The sequence below is a fragment of the Ziziphus jujuba genome, chromosome 6 (assembly GCF_031755915.1).
Source record: "Ziziphus jujuba cultivar Dongzao chromosome 6, ASM3175591v1".
Lineage (NCBI taxonomy): Eukaryota > Viridiplantae > Streptophyta > Magnoliopsida > Rosales > Rhamnaceae > Ziziphus > Ziziphus jujuba.
The window spans coordinates 18,648,840-18,665,870 of NC_083384.1; the positions used below are offsets into that span (position 1 = coordinate 18,648,840).

General features: G+C 34.2%; 1 protein-coding gene across 1 annotated transcript; it reads left to right on the forward strand.

Annotated features, from left to right (window-relative positions):
• The first annotated feature begins 588 nt into the window (after window positions 1-588).
• Window positions 589-7,216, forward strand: LOC107430325 (uncharacterized). The gene is made up of 12 exons (XM_048464230.2): window positions 589-994; window positions 2,379-2,463; window positions 2,952-3,003; window positions 3,087-3,107; window positions 3,200-3,253; window positions 4,104-4,154; window positions 4,702-4,764; window positions 5,379-5,444; window positions 5,620-5,658; window positions 6,028-6,150; window positions 6,246-6,338; window positions 6,683-7,216. The coding sequence occupies exons 1-12, from the start codon at window positions 901-903 to the stop codon at window positions 6,989-6,991; spliced, it is 1,050 nt and encodes a 349-aa protein (XP_048320187.2). The 5' UTR covers window positions 589-900; the 3' UTR covers window positions 6,992-7,216.
• Window positions 7,217-17,031: the final 9,815 nt, after the last annotated feature.

Here is a 17,031-nt window from a genome sequence, read left to right on the forward strand (position 1 = left end):
TTCACTTTTTTGGTAAAAAAATAAGGTTTATTCACTTGCCTTTCTCTATATATTATCTTTTCATTTCATTTTTTTTTTTTTTTTGGGAGGATGCTGCTTTAAATTTCTTGCATGCTTGGAGATCTAGTAGATTTGGTATGTCTACTTTGGCGCATTTAAAAATAGTAAGAAATTGACAATGAATTTGTGCACAGTGTATGCCATAAGTTCACTTTTGATATTATAAAAACTACTTCCACTTTTACTTGCATTTTCTATTTTCAACAGTTTACTTGATTTTTGTTGTATAATAATAATAAAAAAAAATTCCATTTCCATCCAAAAGTCCTATAATTGGATTGTACTATATTACAGTTTAAAAAACTACTGGTTTAGACGCAAGTGATCAATGAATTATAGGTGTTATAACTTACCAAAACAATTTTCATCCCAAACTACCCGAAAAAAAAATTAAAAAAAAAAAAGGCCAATCAAGTTAACCAAACGATGACCAATAAGTAGCTGACACGGCAGACGGCCATACGGTAAGAAGCAAAAACCTCAGCACAGAGAATCTAAAAGATCCCCCAATCTGCAACTACTACTGCAGTGATCTGCAATTGGTCACTCCAAGAAGTTGCCAGAGATGGCCTAATAAATGTAGTAGTTGATAAAGAAACGCTGCTGGTGGGTTTTCCTTCATTAGATCAGTGTGTCCACTTTTGGGTGCCTTCTTCACCAATCATAGACCACCACCAATAATCAAGTCATTGCCATATAAAACTTCTACCAAAAAAACAAAAATTTATATTTATAAAACTCGCTTCAAAAGTTCTTGGAGACAAACTCATCCAATGGTTCACCTCCTACAATCTTTGAATACCAAAAATCTTTCTGTATAACAACAACCCACAAAAAGTCATGGACTTTTGCTCACTACCCATTACCTTCTTCTTCATCTTCTTCTTCCTTGCTCTTCCATTAACATATTCCATACCCTTCATAGTGCTTCACGGTAAGTTCTTCTTCTCTGTTTCTTTTTGATTTTTTATTTATTTCTTCTGGGTATTATTTTTTAGGCTATACAAGTTTTGAATAATTGAGGGTATTGCTGCTAATTGTTGGAGCTTGAGATAAATTGATAAGAAAGGTTTTTGAATGTTTTGGAGAATTTATAGTGGATACTGGTTTACAAATTTTTGGCATGATTGCATGTATTTTTTATGTCTATAGCATCACGGTAGCTACTCATTGAAGCAGGTTTGGATGAGTTTTCGTTTCTGCAACTCTGAGCTTCCTATGGATATTTCAAATAGGTACTTAAAGAAAAAGAAAATTTTTTAAATAGATCTGCGGAGTTTTAGAGTTTCGATGCTTATTATGTAAAGTACTGGGTACTGAAAAAAACACAAAAAAAGAAAAAAAAAAAAAAAAAAGGAAAGATAAAAAAAAAAAAAAATGAAGGAGGATTCTTGAAACAAAAATAGATACAAAAGATTTGCTACTTCTATTGTAAAACTAGGTGACAAAAGAAATAAAAATCCAATAAGCCAGCCAAAAATAGAAAAGTGAGAACTGCAGAACAGTTGTGACAATTTGTAGGTCATCTATCCATGCTGCATCTTGTATTTATAAACGTTTTAATTTGCGAAAAAACTTTGTCAGTGTAGATTTACAAATTCCATTGAATCAAGAGAATAATTTTATGTATCTTCAAAGTTCTTGCTGAATTCATAAATCAAACTTGGGCTTATTTTACTGATCTAAGGTCATGTTGGGACTTGGGAGTCCTTTTTACTGTTTTTGATATTAATATAGAAGCTCCAATGAAATCATTTTAATGTTTGGTCAGAGTACATCGCGCATGAAATGATGCAAGGATTGGATAGTTTCATGGAGACTAAAGCAGAGTGGTGTCTTTTTTTTTTTTTTTTTTTTTTTTAAACCTCTCTCTCTCTCTCTCTTAATCTGTGAAAGTAACTACAATGCCCTTTCTATCATGTAATAGGTTCTTCTTCTGCACTATTTAGTAGTTTTCGGAAGTCAATGATTTGTGAAATTTAAAGAATGATATGATATTTACTTTGCATATATAAACTAACTCAATTTTTGTGCAGCTGTATGCTGTTGCTATTACTTTCAATTGTATCTCTAACTTATTTGGAATTACTTAGACTGGATTCTAACTCTGAATTGATAATTACTTTTAAATTTTAATTTTTCCTTTCAATTACTATGTATTCTGCAGAAGATTATGCATTTTAGTGTTTATGTTAGTTTGTTGTTTTATGCTTTAAAGTAAAGCTTTGATTACTATGGCATTGAGATTGTGGGAGCTCGTATATGTGCTAACATGCAAATATGTTTGGACTGTATCATATCTGTCTTCATCATGGCAGGCATTGGGGATGAGTGCTCCCATCGAGGAGTTAAACAATTCACCAAGCAACTAAGAGACTTTTCCGGTTCTGAAGGATTTTGCGTGTATGCTTACGTTATGTCTCAAATTCAGCTTGTTAAGGCAGTTTATTCTATTTTTAATAGAGAGTGTTTCTCTTTGATCCTGTGTCGCAATTCTTTTTTATGTAAAACTTAGTTTATTTTATGCATTCTTTTTTTGAATGTTATTTTATGCACTCTTGGTTACATTTATCCATTATATCTAAACTCACAAAAGTTGCGTACTAAATTTTATACCTCAAAATTGCATCACAAGTTCTTCATGACCTATCAAGCTTGCAGCTTTTCACCTTTTTGTCCAATTCTTGAGGAGTTGCCCCAGCTTATCAAAGATGTATCTGAATGGACAAGATCATATACGATCTGTCTGTTTTATGGAATGGAACAGAAATTTATTAAAATAAGTTGTTTTATGATTGTTTTGTGTTTTCTCAGTTTACAGAGTTACTTTTTTGACATCAATAATACATCTTCTATGCGTTGATGTTCATTATTTATTTTCCTTACTGCAGAGAAGTGGGAAATGGATCATGGGATTCCTGGTTTATACCTCTTGAGGAACAGGTATAGAAAAGAACTAGGACCGTCAATCTTGTAAATAATTGTTACCTTGTCCAATTATAATTTGAATCTAATGGCATTTGCAGACGGATATTGTTTGCAAGAAGGTGATAAAGCTCTCTGGATCACGGTGGTAATATTTCTTGGTTGGATTTCTAAGTTATTCTTGCCTTTGACTAGTTGAAACTTGATAGTACAGGTTAAGGAAATGAAAGAACTGAGTGAGGGTTATAATATTGTTGGTCTCTCCCAGGTGAATTTTGATTCTTGCTTCTTTCTATTTCACATAGATTTGTAATTTACATGCTTCAACTAATGGCATATGTGTAACTTGCGAATGTACTTGTGGATTTATTTTTACACATTGGTACATTGGTAAATCTCTAGTTTCACCCTATTCCTGCATTATCCTATCACTTGGGCCTGGCAATTGGAATAACTGAATCAGCTTTTGATAGCAATACATAAAATTAACTTCCTATAGATACCCCTATCAAATAACTATGTCTTTTATCAAATAAATTGAAGTGAGCATACCATGTGTAAATTCATCTGTGCAGTTGCTTTCTTTGTGTATAGGTGTTTGTGTTTGTCGATCAAGGCATTTTTTTACATATATTATTTCCATAGTATGTTAGTTATATCTGTTTCCTTTCTCGGTGTTTATATGTTTTTCTTTCTCGATGCCTTAATCTTATGAAATTGTTGTGTTAGGCCCAAATTTTTTCAACCTATTTGATAGTCAACAAATGAGTGATATCTAACATCCTTAGTGCCCCAGTACCTCACACTTTGGTCTTTGTGAATGGCTTCCTGTTTGCCTACTAGCTATAACTTTGTTGCGATACTTGTCACACCTCAGCTCACTGTCTGAACCTCCACTTTATTCATTTAAATGTACTTTCAAAAACAATGCTTAAGATCTTCATAATGATGTTTTAGGATTCTACTGATAATGTGTGATTGATTTTATCATCTTCCTCGTGCTTATTACAGGATTTGGTTTTTTCCATTCAATCGAATTTTTCTTTACTTTCAGTGAATCTCTTCAAGCAACTTTGCAGGCTGGTTACCATTCTTAAAGTTTTTGTTGGATTTGACAGGGTAATCTAATTGGTCGAGGCGTTGTAGAATTTTGCGAGGGTGGACCTCCTGTAAGTTCCAACTTTTATTACTGTTTCCTACTGTTTTCAGTGTTCAACCTATTACACTGTTAATTATTATAACGAAAGTTGAACAGGCACTGGAAAAGCTTTTAGATAAATAAACTACATGCAGCTTATCTTTCCTTCTTTTCACTTCTAGATTTGGATTTTTTTTCTTGTGAGGGGATAGAGGATGGACTGCTGAATTCTGGATGTAATTTCCCTTTGGAAGCAGTTCAGCTTTGAATATCATTGGCTGTTCAGTTTGAAATTATTGAATTGAAGGGTTGCTTTTTGCCTATTCTCTTTTTTCTACAATGGAATGGTGTATGTATATATATATATATATTTTTTTTTTTTTCCCACCCAGTGATGCTATGCGAGAACTCGATGTTCAATTTCTAGCATAAACAAAGGCAGTACCTGGATGCTGAGTATTGTTCCATTAAGTTTATCCTCTTATCTTCTAGTCACTGCATTACGTGTTACATGTACAGATATTCATGTTTCTTCCATGATTAGCATTTACCGTTTTGGTAATTTCGTTCTCATACAGGTGAAGAATTTTATCTCTTTAGGGGGACCTCATGCTGGTACTGCTTCCGTTCCTCTTTGTGGTGTAAGTATCTCCTCCCTCCCCCAACACCCCACCCTAATCAAAAACCCAAAAAAATAAAAAATAAAAAATAAAAAATAAAAATCTACTAATTCAAAGTACATGAAATATAATTTGGAATGAGATTCAAAGGCTTGCAGCTAGTTTGTAAAACTATTGAATTAAAAGACACTAGGAGAAAATGTATGCACCTAAATGGTTTGACTGATTAGCACTTTCCCCTCTGCTCTATCTTGAGTAATTGGGTGAGACGATATGATTGAATCTCTCTGAGTCATAATCTTTTGAAAACAAGCTGGTTAAGGATCTGGTTGAGTGTAAAACTTGCATGAAAAATCCCATTTTAGAATTGTAATTTTGACATCAGATATTGTCATTTTAATTCTATATCTAATCACTCTTAAGTATGAAGATCATTGGTAATATGTATTTGTAATGAGATATTAGAAAACTTTAGTTTTGATCTCAAGTTGTCTTGCATAAACGGTTATCATCAAATCTGTGACAGAACATGTTAGACAGGCACAGCATAGTGAGGACTATTATGTTGATTTGGTTTCCTGTGGCCTATTTTGAACTTTGTTTTTTATTTCTAAAGGATATTTTTGTTCTTGCAGTCTGGTATACTATGCGTACTTGCAGACAAACTGATCAAATCAGAGGTCTATTCAAACTTTGTTCAGGTATATTTCTGTTCCTTTCGATTTGTTTCGGCCTTATGAGTCAGTGTGTTTTTATCTCCCACGTTGTTGTATATGGGATTTTTTTTTTGTTTTGTTATTTATTTATTTTTTTTCCCGTGAGATCTGGATGTTTCTCACATGGCTAACATTTTGAACTTTGATTTGTGGAGTGCAGGATCATTTGGCTCCCAGTGGTTATCTTAAGTTACCAAATGTAAGTAGTTTTACCTAATTGAGCGTTTGACACAAATTCTGTATTGTATATGCAAGTGAGCTTAAAACCTGAAAATTAACTTTGTAACTTCGTGTGAAGATGGGTGAGTCATCGCTAATTTATTCAGAAATTAAAAACACCGGTTCTCTTTCAGTGTTGTTTGAATCATAAATCAATTTTATTATAATGCTTGTGGTGATAAAATCAAATTTAACAATGATGTTACTCCATAAAGTGGCTTTGATGTTATTTTTAATTTTTAAATCCACGAGTCATATGTAAATTCATAATTTTGCATTTACTTTTACATCTATACTGCTTACATTTCTCTGAAAAACCTAATGTTTTAAATCAACTATAAACATACAGGCTATACCAGACTATTTGAAGAATTGTAAGTTTCTTCCAAAGCTTAACAATGAACTCCCTGATCAAAGAAATTCCACATACAAGGAAAGGTTCTCTAGCCTAGAAAACTTGGTTCTTATAATGGTATGTAAAAACACCCATCCTCTTTCCTAGAAATTCCATTTCGTTTTTTTCTCAAGCTTTGTAAGTTCAGGAATTTGATGTTCTTCTGTTTACAGTCTGCCCATGACTCTGTTTTGATACCAAGGGAGACTTCTTGGTTTGGATATTATCCAGATGGATCGTTCGATCCGGTTTTACCTCCAAATCAGGTATCAGTTTGATTCAAGAAAAGAAAGTAAATTCCACATTCTTTTGATGATGAATTTAAGCTTCTTTGATATATCCATTTTCTTTTGCAGCCAATAATGTGACTTTTATTATAACATAGGTCTCTTTTCTCTCCTTTTTTCTAGTATAATATCTCTGTTGAGCCTTCAGCATGAGCATCTCTTACCCTTCATTTGATGAAGTTTTATTTTTTTTGATTTTTTGTTTTTCTTTTTGTTCGAAAGATCAAGCATGCATGAAAAGAAATACAATCATCGAAATGAGACTCATTTTATAAATGTTTTCCAATTGAGAACTTTTTTTAATTTCCACTTATCTTCTGCAGACAAAGCTTTACACAGAGGACTGGATTGGTTTGAAAACCTTAGATGAAGCCGGAAAAGTGAAGTTCATTACGGTTGCAGGAGGTCATCTTAGCATCTCCAAGAATGAAATGAAGAAATATATGGTTCCTTACTTGATAGACAACAATAATAATAATTCCACAGAGAAAAGAAACATGAATAAGTTCTTGAACGAGAGGAAGCAAGTTGTTGTTCCTCAACTTGAAGAAAAACTATCAACCAAAATGATAAAGGTTCATCAACATCTTACAAATGGCCCTCATCCATTAAAAGTTTCTTCAATGAACTAGTAGGATTCAAAGATGATGAATCACCAAGTCAATATTAGTTAGTACAAAAAATCTGAAAATTCAGTAATTGAAATGTACTATTTCACCATTGCTTGAGGAAAGCAAAACTCAATTAAGTATGGAAGGACAAGCCTCTTGTACAATAATGATGTAATAGAAAATATAAAGGGATTAGAAAAATATTATTTTTAGAATTTTAGATGAAATTTTTTAGCTAAAATAGAATTTTTGAATATTGTTTTTTTTTTTTTTGGGTAAATAAAATTTTTGATGATTGTGAGTAAAAATGATAGCAATGTTATTATTTGGATTTTATTTTAAATGAGCTGCACCCAATTCGTCACCCGTTTTATATGTTGCAAATTACAAGAGGTTTTTATTATTCTTATTGTTATTAATATTATTGTATATGTAACTATGCTGGCGTGCACTATTAAACTTTCTTGCAATCTCTCTATGAATTAAAAGTTATTTAATTATTTATTATTATTTACTTAGTTTTGCCTGCATGTAGACTCGATGTTGAATTATGTTCGGGTTGGTTCGTATTATAATTGTGTAAAATTTAATCAATTTAAATATGATTTATTAAACTTTTATATGAAAATAAATAAATCTGAATTTATTTATTAAATTATTTCCATTATCGGATTTATTAACTAATTAAGATTATTTTCAAATTTAAGATTCTTTACAAATTTGAAAATGCAAATTTAACTTAAATTTGAAATAATATATATATTTTAAATTTTACAAATTAAAAAAATTAAATTAAAATCAAACATATTAATACATGTTTAAAATAATAAATTATTTTTTTAACATTATAAAAATTTATATAATTGCAAAAATTTCTTTTAATGGATTTATCGTAATTTACCTATTAAATTAATTTATTATGATTTATTCGTTAAATCAATTTATTTAGTCTTGTTAAATGATATCAATATGGATCCGATATCATTTTGTCAATCCAAATTCATAAATTATTATGTTGATTCAAATCGTATTATCGTATAGTATAATATTTTATATGGTTTCTCTGTGTAGATTTATATTGCTTTTGCATGTGTTTTCATATGGTGAAAACAAAGCTATGCAAGAGCCTCAAGAGTGGTAGTATTTTTAATCAGCCATAATATAGCAACATATTATTGCATTTTGTAAAGAAACATATAGCAGTCTTTTTTTTTTTTTTTTTTTTTTTCAATAAAAGTGAAGGAAAATATAGCAGTCAGTCACCAAGCTTCCAAAAACTCATATTAACTGCAATCAAAGAGTCAGATATAATGATACCCCAAAACAACCACAAACTGTTGCAAAAGAAATCCATTTCTTAAGTGCCAAAAGTTCTACAACCAAAGGGAATACCTGTTTTGGGAACCCCTGTTAAGCTTCCCTAATGTTCTGTATAACTGTCTCAATATGGATTTGCCATGGAAAATGCCTTGTCAACGTTAACCTTGACAATAGATACTGGGTTTCCCCTTTTCTCTAATTGTAATGTTGACCCAAAAATAAAATAAATAAATGAATAAATAAAATATAGAACGTTAACCTTGAAATACCTCAATTCTGGAGCTTGCTGATATTGTAGTTTCCTCGCAGCATCCATTTTTAATAACATATTTAAATTCAACATAAATAGGTAAAACAAGTAATACATGTTCATCTAGTACAAACATAAAGTTCTTTTAAAATTAATAAATATTTATTTGTTGATAGATTAATAAAATTATTTATCGATAAATATATGTCATTTAAAATAATAATTTTTTGAGTGCCAAAACTATGAGTTTATTGTGATTTTACTATATTATTATTATTTGGAAAAAGGAGTTCCGTCTCTTTTATTCATCGTAACATCAAAAGTAGTTATATATATTTTTACAATATAAAAATGATTTTCGTCCTGTATATAACATTAATAATAATAATAATAATAATAATAATAATAATAAGAATTACTATCTTTTTGTTCTGAAAATGAAAATATATTCTAATAGTAAATTATACATATTCTATTGTATTACAAAACCGGCCGGCACGTAATCTTATTTGCTCTATGTCACGCCGAACCTTTGGCGCCTCCTGCAAATGACAAAATGTGAGAGTTTCTTTTTTAGCATGGTATTCTCGGCCCAACTCATCACGTCTATTTCTTTTTATCTTTTAATTGGCGAATTTTGCAATTTGAACTTCCATTTCAAAATCTACCACATTGAGCTCTCTCTATTTTTTTATTTGGTTCACATTGATCCAATTAAATTTAATCTTCATCTACCATATTAATTGTTACTTTCAATTCTTTCGTATTCATAATAAAACATAGTTCAGCATCAAATCAATTCCATTTTTGGCGTCATATCAATTTTATTAATATGCATAAAATCAAATATAAAAAGCTCAATATGATGAATTTTAAAACCAAAAACCCAAATTGTAAAATTTCAAAACTAAAAAAGTACCAATAGTTAATCCTTTTTTTTTTTTTTTCTTCTTTTTTCCATGTTGTTCTCAGCACATAAAGAGTGAAAAAATATAAAACCGACCAGAGAGACAAGCAATACCATAGTCAAGTTAAGGGAACAGTACACATAACGAATCATAAATAAAGGGGCCACCCCTCAACTTCCACGTGCACATTTCTTTCATGGGCTTTTTTTCTCTACTCTCCTTCTTTCTCTCTTCCATGGGGATAGATAACATTTTGATTTCCTCAGGGTTAGAATTTACGTCGATTTTTCTTTTCTAGCTACTTTCTTTTGTCTACAAGTTTCCATTTTTAAAATGATTTATTTTAACGCTCTCTGTGTTTGGTTTTTAGTAGCAATGCAAGTGGGCAACCAATAGGTAACAAAATGACATTGCACCAGATATTTGTGTTTCTCATGGGAATTTTGCTCTTCTTCTTTCAACTTATGTACCAATCAAAAAATCCCTTTGAAACACACTATATCACTATTTAAACTTTTTATGTCGCTCTTTCCACCTACGTCATAAGTTTAGCGGCGGATTTGAGCTTTTCAATCCAAATTATGCTGAAATCGTGAATAAAATTAGATTTTGTCAGCAATTCTTGCCTTGGTTTTGTTTTTGTTGATTCTCATGCCTGCTTTTGGTTGGATCACTTTAGCCATGTGGGCTGGTTATTTTGCGAAGGTTGTTTCTAGTTCTTTTATGTTAGAATTAATCAATTAATGTATAATTCTGTTCTCCTTAAAAATCCCTTTGAAACACACTACATCACTATTTTAACCTTTTATGTTGCTCTTTCCACCTACGTCATAAGGTTAGCGGCGGATTTGGAGCTTTACAATCCAAATTATGCTGAAATAATGAACAAAATTAGATTTTTGTCAGCAATTCTTGCCTTGGTTTTGCTTTTGTTGATTATCATGCCTGCTTTTGGTTGTCACTTTAGCGATGTGGGTTGATTATTTTGCGAAGGTTGTTTTTCAAATCTTTTTTTTTCTTTGTTTTTTTTGCTTGAAAAGGGGGATTCATTGAAACCAAAAAAGGAAGGCATAAATAAAATAGCCTATCTTGGGGGATTTCCATAGGTACATCCTCCCTAGTCATATAAGCATCAAAAGATGTAGGGAGCCAATTTGGGTCTATAGGCCTAGAAACATTGTGGCTCTCTGCCCATTTATAGATACAGTGGGCCAAATTGTTAACATTTCGTGGGGCCCAACTGAAGGAATAATTAACAAAAAAAGAAACATATCCAAGAGTATCAGTGAAGATAAGCTCGGTAGCCTAGTGAAGGGAGCTTAAATCCTGCTTCTTTAAAACTTGGATAACAGATAGAGCGTCGGACTTGATCTGCACATGAAGCCATTCGAAACTCCTTGCTAGCTGCAAAGACTTTAAAATAGCTTCCAATTCAGCAGCTTCTGGAATAGACACATCCAACTTGAAGGCTTGAATGTGAAGAATTTTCCCTCTATCATCTCTAGCAATCATGGCCAAGTGACTATCATTGCTCTTCACCACTGCATTAGAATTTATCTTGATGGTGCCTGGTGGTGGATGACACCATCGAATATTTTCGAAGCCAGTGTTACTCTATGCTAGGGGATCATCAGCTCTATCTTTCCTTAGAGCTTCTTTCATCTCTTTGAATCTCTCCATCATGAGTTCTGGTGCAAAAGCACTCTTAGAATTCCATCATGAATTAATTTGTTCCTCACCCACCATGGCTGCTCTAACAGAATTGCGCTAAAGAGAAAGAAGTCTTTTTTGTTTTCAGGGTGCACTGGAATAGTGCCCAAAGGATTGATTAAGCATTTTAAGTAAAAGAGTATATCATTGGTTCCCATGTCCTCCCATCTAATTACCTAAGGACTAGCAAACCATAATTGGTTTGCCATTTTGCAATTGAAGAAAACATGGACTACATTCTCGACATTGTTGCATCCATGGATACAAACAGTATTATCCACCATCATTCCTCTATCAGCTAGGTTTGAAAGCAGGGAAGACCTTCATTGGCCAGTTTCCAAATAAAGAATTTGGTTCTTTCGTGGATCTTACTTTCCACACAATTTCCACCAATTATCTTCCACATCTTCATCTTCCTCTTCCATTAAGTAAGCCGATTTAACACCGAAAGAGCTGGATTTGGATCTTGTTCATATCCGTTTATCTTTGGAATCCTTCATGGCCAAAATCATTTTCTTTATACACTTGACCGAATCTTGCTCAAAGAGCTCCTCTAGCCGGCTTTCATCCCACAAACCATTATGCAATTTTAAGGAGCTGACTCTTCCCAATTGCTGGTCAGTTGGACTATTTAGTTTCGGTATGAACCTAGGTAAGAATGGAACTCAAGGATCTTCCTAGTAGTTTATCGAGTCTCCTCACCAACTGTGAAACAGATTCCTTTTGCTAGAAGAGGCCTCATTTTTAAGACATCCTTCCAGAGCCAAGAGCATTCCTTTTTCTTTGAGCACTTCATAAAAGAAACATGAGGGAAATACTTAGCCTTAATTGCCAGAACTCATTCTCCTTCCTAGCTAAACTCCTTCCCAGTTTTGCAATTAGTGCTCTGTTAAAATTCCAAAAATTTTTAATGCCCAGACCACCTCTATACTTTGGTTTGCACACTCTTTTCTATGCCACCTGGGTGAAGCCTCTAGAATCCTTCAAGTCATTTTTCCACAAAAAGGCTCTAGCCAATTTTTCCAAATTATTACACCACACTTTGGGAATAAGGAAAGAAGACATGGCATAAATTGGGATATAGGAGGCCACGTGTTTGACAAGGATAGCTCTTCCTGCTTGAGAGAGGAACTTTGCTTGCCAACCTTGAAATCTTGCTTTTACTTTTTTCTAAAGATCTTCGAAGGCAATAGATTTGTTTTTCTCCATAAAAAGAGGTAAACCAAGGTGCTTACTTCTTGTCTATCTCCTTCATACCCAGACACCTTTTAATATCAAATTTATCTTTCTTTGAGACGTTTTAGGAGAAAAAACACCCTGATTTGTCACGGTTCAATGCTTGCCCTGTCCATTTGCAATACCATTGAAGGCATCCTTGAATGTTTCGAACGTCTTCCACGTTAGCTTTACCGAAAATGAGAATGTCATCAGCAAATAGGAGGTGGGTAATAGGAGCACCTAGATGACCAATCTTCATGCCATTGTACTTTTTGTCACTCTCCCACTTGTGAATCATACGAGTTAGGAGCTCCGTCATGAGGATAAATAAGAAAGGAGACATTGGGTCTCCCTGTCACAGTCCTCTCTCCATAGGTATCTTTCTAAAAATGCTTCCACTCAGTAAGAGCTCCATTGATACCGAAGAAATGCACTTTAGGACTAGTTTAGCAAATTTGTCCGAAAATCCAAAGAGAATTAACCCAATCCACCCTATCATACGCCTTTTGCATATCCACTTTGATTCTCACAATACCTTTAACACCTTTCTTACGCCTCATGAAGTGGACTATTTCATTTACTAAGATGGTATTCTCTCCAATCCACCTCCCGGGGACAAGAGTTGACTGAGAGGAATAGAAGGCCTTGGAGTAGTTCCAAGGGAAGATGAATTCGGGGCTTGTTTTTCAACAAGTCTTTTTTTGGCTAGCCTTACTTTTCCGTTTCAACCAAACAATCTTCTTTAGAAGTAGTTTTATTCTATCTACAATAATTTTGGAGATGATTTTATAGATCGTGTTACAAAGGGTAACTGATCGCAGGTGTTTAAATTATAATGCTCTAATTACTTTGGGGATTAGCACCAGGAAGGACCTATTGATATCTCGTGGTATAATACCTGAATGAAAGACATTTTGAATCATAATATTAACAACTCCTCCTATAATGCTCCAATATTTCTGAAAGAACAAGGTCGGCATTCCATCTGGTCTGAGTGCTTTTGTGGGATGCAAACTTTTCACCATGTTCCCAATTTCAAAGTCTAACAGGATGGCTTCCAATCTAACATTATCTTCTCTAGAGATACAGCAAGGGATGAAGCCCCCTACCTCTCACTTCTCCTCATATTCTCCTCTTTAAACAATTTAATGAATTCATCAATAAGTGACGACCCGACTTCTTCTCTAGAAATTTCCAAACACCATCACTGTTTTTTAGAGCTGGAATAAAAAGCTTTCTTCTATTGGCAATAGTCGAAATGTGAAAGAACTTAGAATTTCAATCCTTTGCAGTGAGCCACAACTCTCTGGACTTCTATCTCCACAGCATTTTCGATCGTTTCCTCCATCCGTCTAGCTCCCATTGGGTATTCTTTTCTTCCAGAAGCATTTCCTCAGTTGGGTATTGACCTTGCAGCCATTGAATTCTGCCTTGTAGCTTAGCCACCTTCGCGTGGCAGAAACCAATCACATTCGTATTCCAACCCTTGAGAGCTACAACAGTATAATGAATTTTGTATCTAACTGAAGCTTTTCCATTTCTTGACTCTGCCTCTTGCCATGTTGTACTCACCACTTCCTTGCACCTAGGATCCTTCGTCCATATTTCCGTGAATTGGAAATGTGTAGCTTTTGATTGATGATCCAAGGAAAGACATAGTTTAATTGGCACATGATCGGAAACAACACTGGAGAGGTGAATCATGGCTACTTGATCAAACATAGTTCACCAATCCGGGTTAACCAGAACCTTATCAAGGCATTCTCTAATGTTTCCACTCCCACCTTTTTTATTACACCACGTAAAGATGTTCCCAAAGAAACCAATATCCAAAGCTCCTACCTCAAACATGAAATTTCTAAGAAAGTGGTTGAATTTAACAGACACTGGTCTTTTTTTCCAAACTTCTCATTTTGGTCAATAACATCATTAAAATCACCTACATAGACCCAGGCCTTTAACCCTGCTCTCACTTTCCTCCCTAGTTCCTCCCAAAAAATAGTTCTCAAAGGTCGTTCTACTGGGCAATAGCAACACCAAAGCATCCAGCTACCTTCACCTTCTGAGTCCACTAAAACTCTGATAATCCATTGAGACATAGAGATGACTGTCCACTTCCAGTAATTATTCCAAATCAGGGCCAATCCTCCCTTATTATCTTCCGCTTCGGTGACAACAAGATTATCAAAACCCAACTTTTGATTTATTCTTTCCATTTTATCCCTATTGGATTTGGTTTCACAGAAGAAAAGGCCCATCAGGGAGTGATTCTTTATTAGGCCTCTCAGGCCTCTAACTGCCGAGGCTCTCCCTAAACCTCGGCAGTTCCAAGATATGAAATTCATTGGCGAGGTGGGGGCATGATAAGGCCCACCTCCTGGGGCCACAGTATCGATAATCTGGTATTGCTTTGACCCTTCCTCAGTGGTCTTACCTTCCTCTTTATTCTGCAAGCTCAAACTCCTTGTGCACGCTTTCATCCTTACTCTCGAGGATGTTATGGGGTTTAAAATGGTATTTGCCTGGAAACCTTTAGTCTTTGACCCTTTTCACTGTGTCCCACTAGCTCACCATGCTCCCAAAAGGCTTTTCCCCTCTTTTGGACCCTCCTTGGTTACTTCCTGGGCTTGAGACACTAATTGAAGGGAAAAAACCTCTTGCCTGTTGTGGAGCCCATTTCTCACAGGAAATTTTCAAAAAGTTATGAGTTGGCCCGATGGGCCTCTTTGGGGATTCCTTCATTTGGGCTCAGTTTTGGCCATTTACCTTTTGGCCTATGTGAAAAAGTTTTGGCCTTTCTCTTGAGGCCCACCACTTGTGTCTCGAGATCCTATTTAATTTGCAAACTCTGAGCCATGAACTTGGGGAACTCAATGCCTTTCAGCTATTGTCCTCTGCTTGTCAGATAATGTGGATTTTTCGTAGGGTTATGCTTATTATCCTCAGCCACCCAATCCTCCTGTCTACCAAATTTGAATTCTTCTCTCTCAGAATTTGAAAAGATCTCACCCTGAAACCTAGCAGAGTGGGTTGAAAAGGGCCTACAATCCTTGTCAAATTTTTCTATAAGCATATTGTCCTATTCCCTAGGGTTAAGGTTTTGCACAGTTTCACACCCACTCCTTGTACGATCATCTTCTGTCCGTTGAAGATGGGTATCACCTAATGTATCACCGGAATTCGATGTTGGCGCCTCTTCTCGTTCTCCTGGATTGTTTGAGGCTTCCATTTGATTGGGGTTACCATCCATTTCACCCTCTTGTTAACCAAAATCCCGATATCCTCCATACCCAACTCCTTGTTCGAATAAGAGTCGAAATAGTCCCTTCTTGGATTTTCAATTCACCACAGGAAGTTGCTTTCGTTCACCATTGAATAAACACCATCCTCAGCTCTTAGCCAAGGACTGTAATTATCGCCCTCCTTCTTAGTGTAATTATTGCCTTCTTCCTTAGTCGTGGTACTTGGGTTTTCAGTAAATTTGTTCTTTAGATGACCAATAACTCCACAATTGTAGCCAAAATCTCCTAACATTTCATAGCAAATTTGAATCCACAGTTTTTCGTTACCTATTTTCTAAAAGAATCCTATGGGTAATGGCTTGGAAATATTGATTTCCACTTGTAAACGCATATATTTCATACCCGTTAAGTTTTGTCTTGCATTGTCTTCACATTTAAGAACTTCTTTAAATAAACTCCCAATTCTAACCGCATTTTCTTTATTCATATATTGCAAAGTAGTCCATGGATTTGGATCTAGAAAGAAGATGAGGTAAAATCAAAATCTCTTACCAACATTTTAGGATTCCATTCTTTAAAGGCTAGATGGGCACCGTTGATCATCCATGGCCTTCGGTTCTAGACTCTGTTTCTATCTGTAGTGTTTTTGAAGGAAAATAAGAAAGTGTTGGGATTCAATTGATCCACTGTCACTGACTCCTACGTCAACCAAATTCGTTTGGTGATCAAATGCCCTATAAATTTTTTCACCACATTCTCAGAGATAGTCATTCCTACTAGAGTCAGACTTGCCTTCCTTTCTGCCTCCACCACATTTGCCTTTAGCTCTAGTTGTGGTATGTTTCTCAAAATTCTATTGGAAATCTGAACATTATCCATGTATCATTTAACTTTGTACACCAACTGTGATGATGAGAGATTCTTCCTTAAATGCTTGCATAAACTTGCAATACTACACAAGATTTCAAATAGAAATCACCATGAGCGAAACGCCTAATTAATATATAATTATGTTCTCCTTATAATTGATCAATTCAAAAAGGAAATGAACATGATCGATAAACGAGATTGGCATGTAGCATAACCATATTAACCAACAAAAACTTGTAAACAAATGGCTTATGTTTATTTGAACAAATAAAGTTATATTATTATATATACTCGAACAACTTTGTTCTTTTCATTAAATATATATATATATATATATACAACCGAATTTCATCATTGAATTTGTAATTTTTCTTTTGACAAATTTGTAGTGAAATAACTAGATGCGTAAATTAAGGCCGCTATCCAACTCAAGTCCTAAAATTTGAATTTTAATGGACATGGGCTTGGTTTTTTAAGGTTTGATAGAAAGTTTCAGGCTAAATCGAATTGGACTGATATTATTTTGGAGAATTTGGTCCAATA

Coding starts and splice junctions, on each gene's coding strand:
- LOC107430325 (XM_048464230.2), top strand. CDS start 901: ATGGACTTTTGCTCACTACCCATTACCTTCTTCTTCATCTTCTTCTTC. Junction 3,004..3,086: donor TTATACCTCTTGAGGAACAG/GTATAGAAAAGA, acceptor TGGCATTTGCAG/ACGGATATTGTTTGCAAGAA. Junction 4,765..5,378: donor CTTCCGTTCCTCTTTGTGGT/GTAAGTATCTCC, acceptor TTGTTCTTGCAG/TCTGGTATACTATGCGTACT.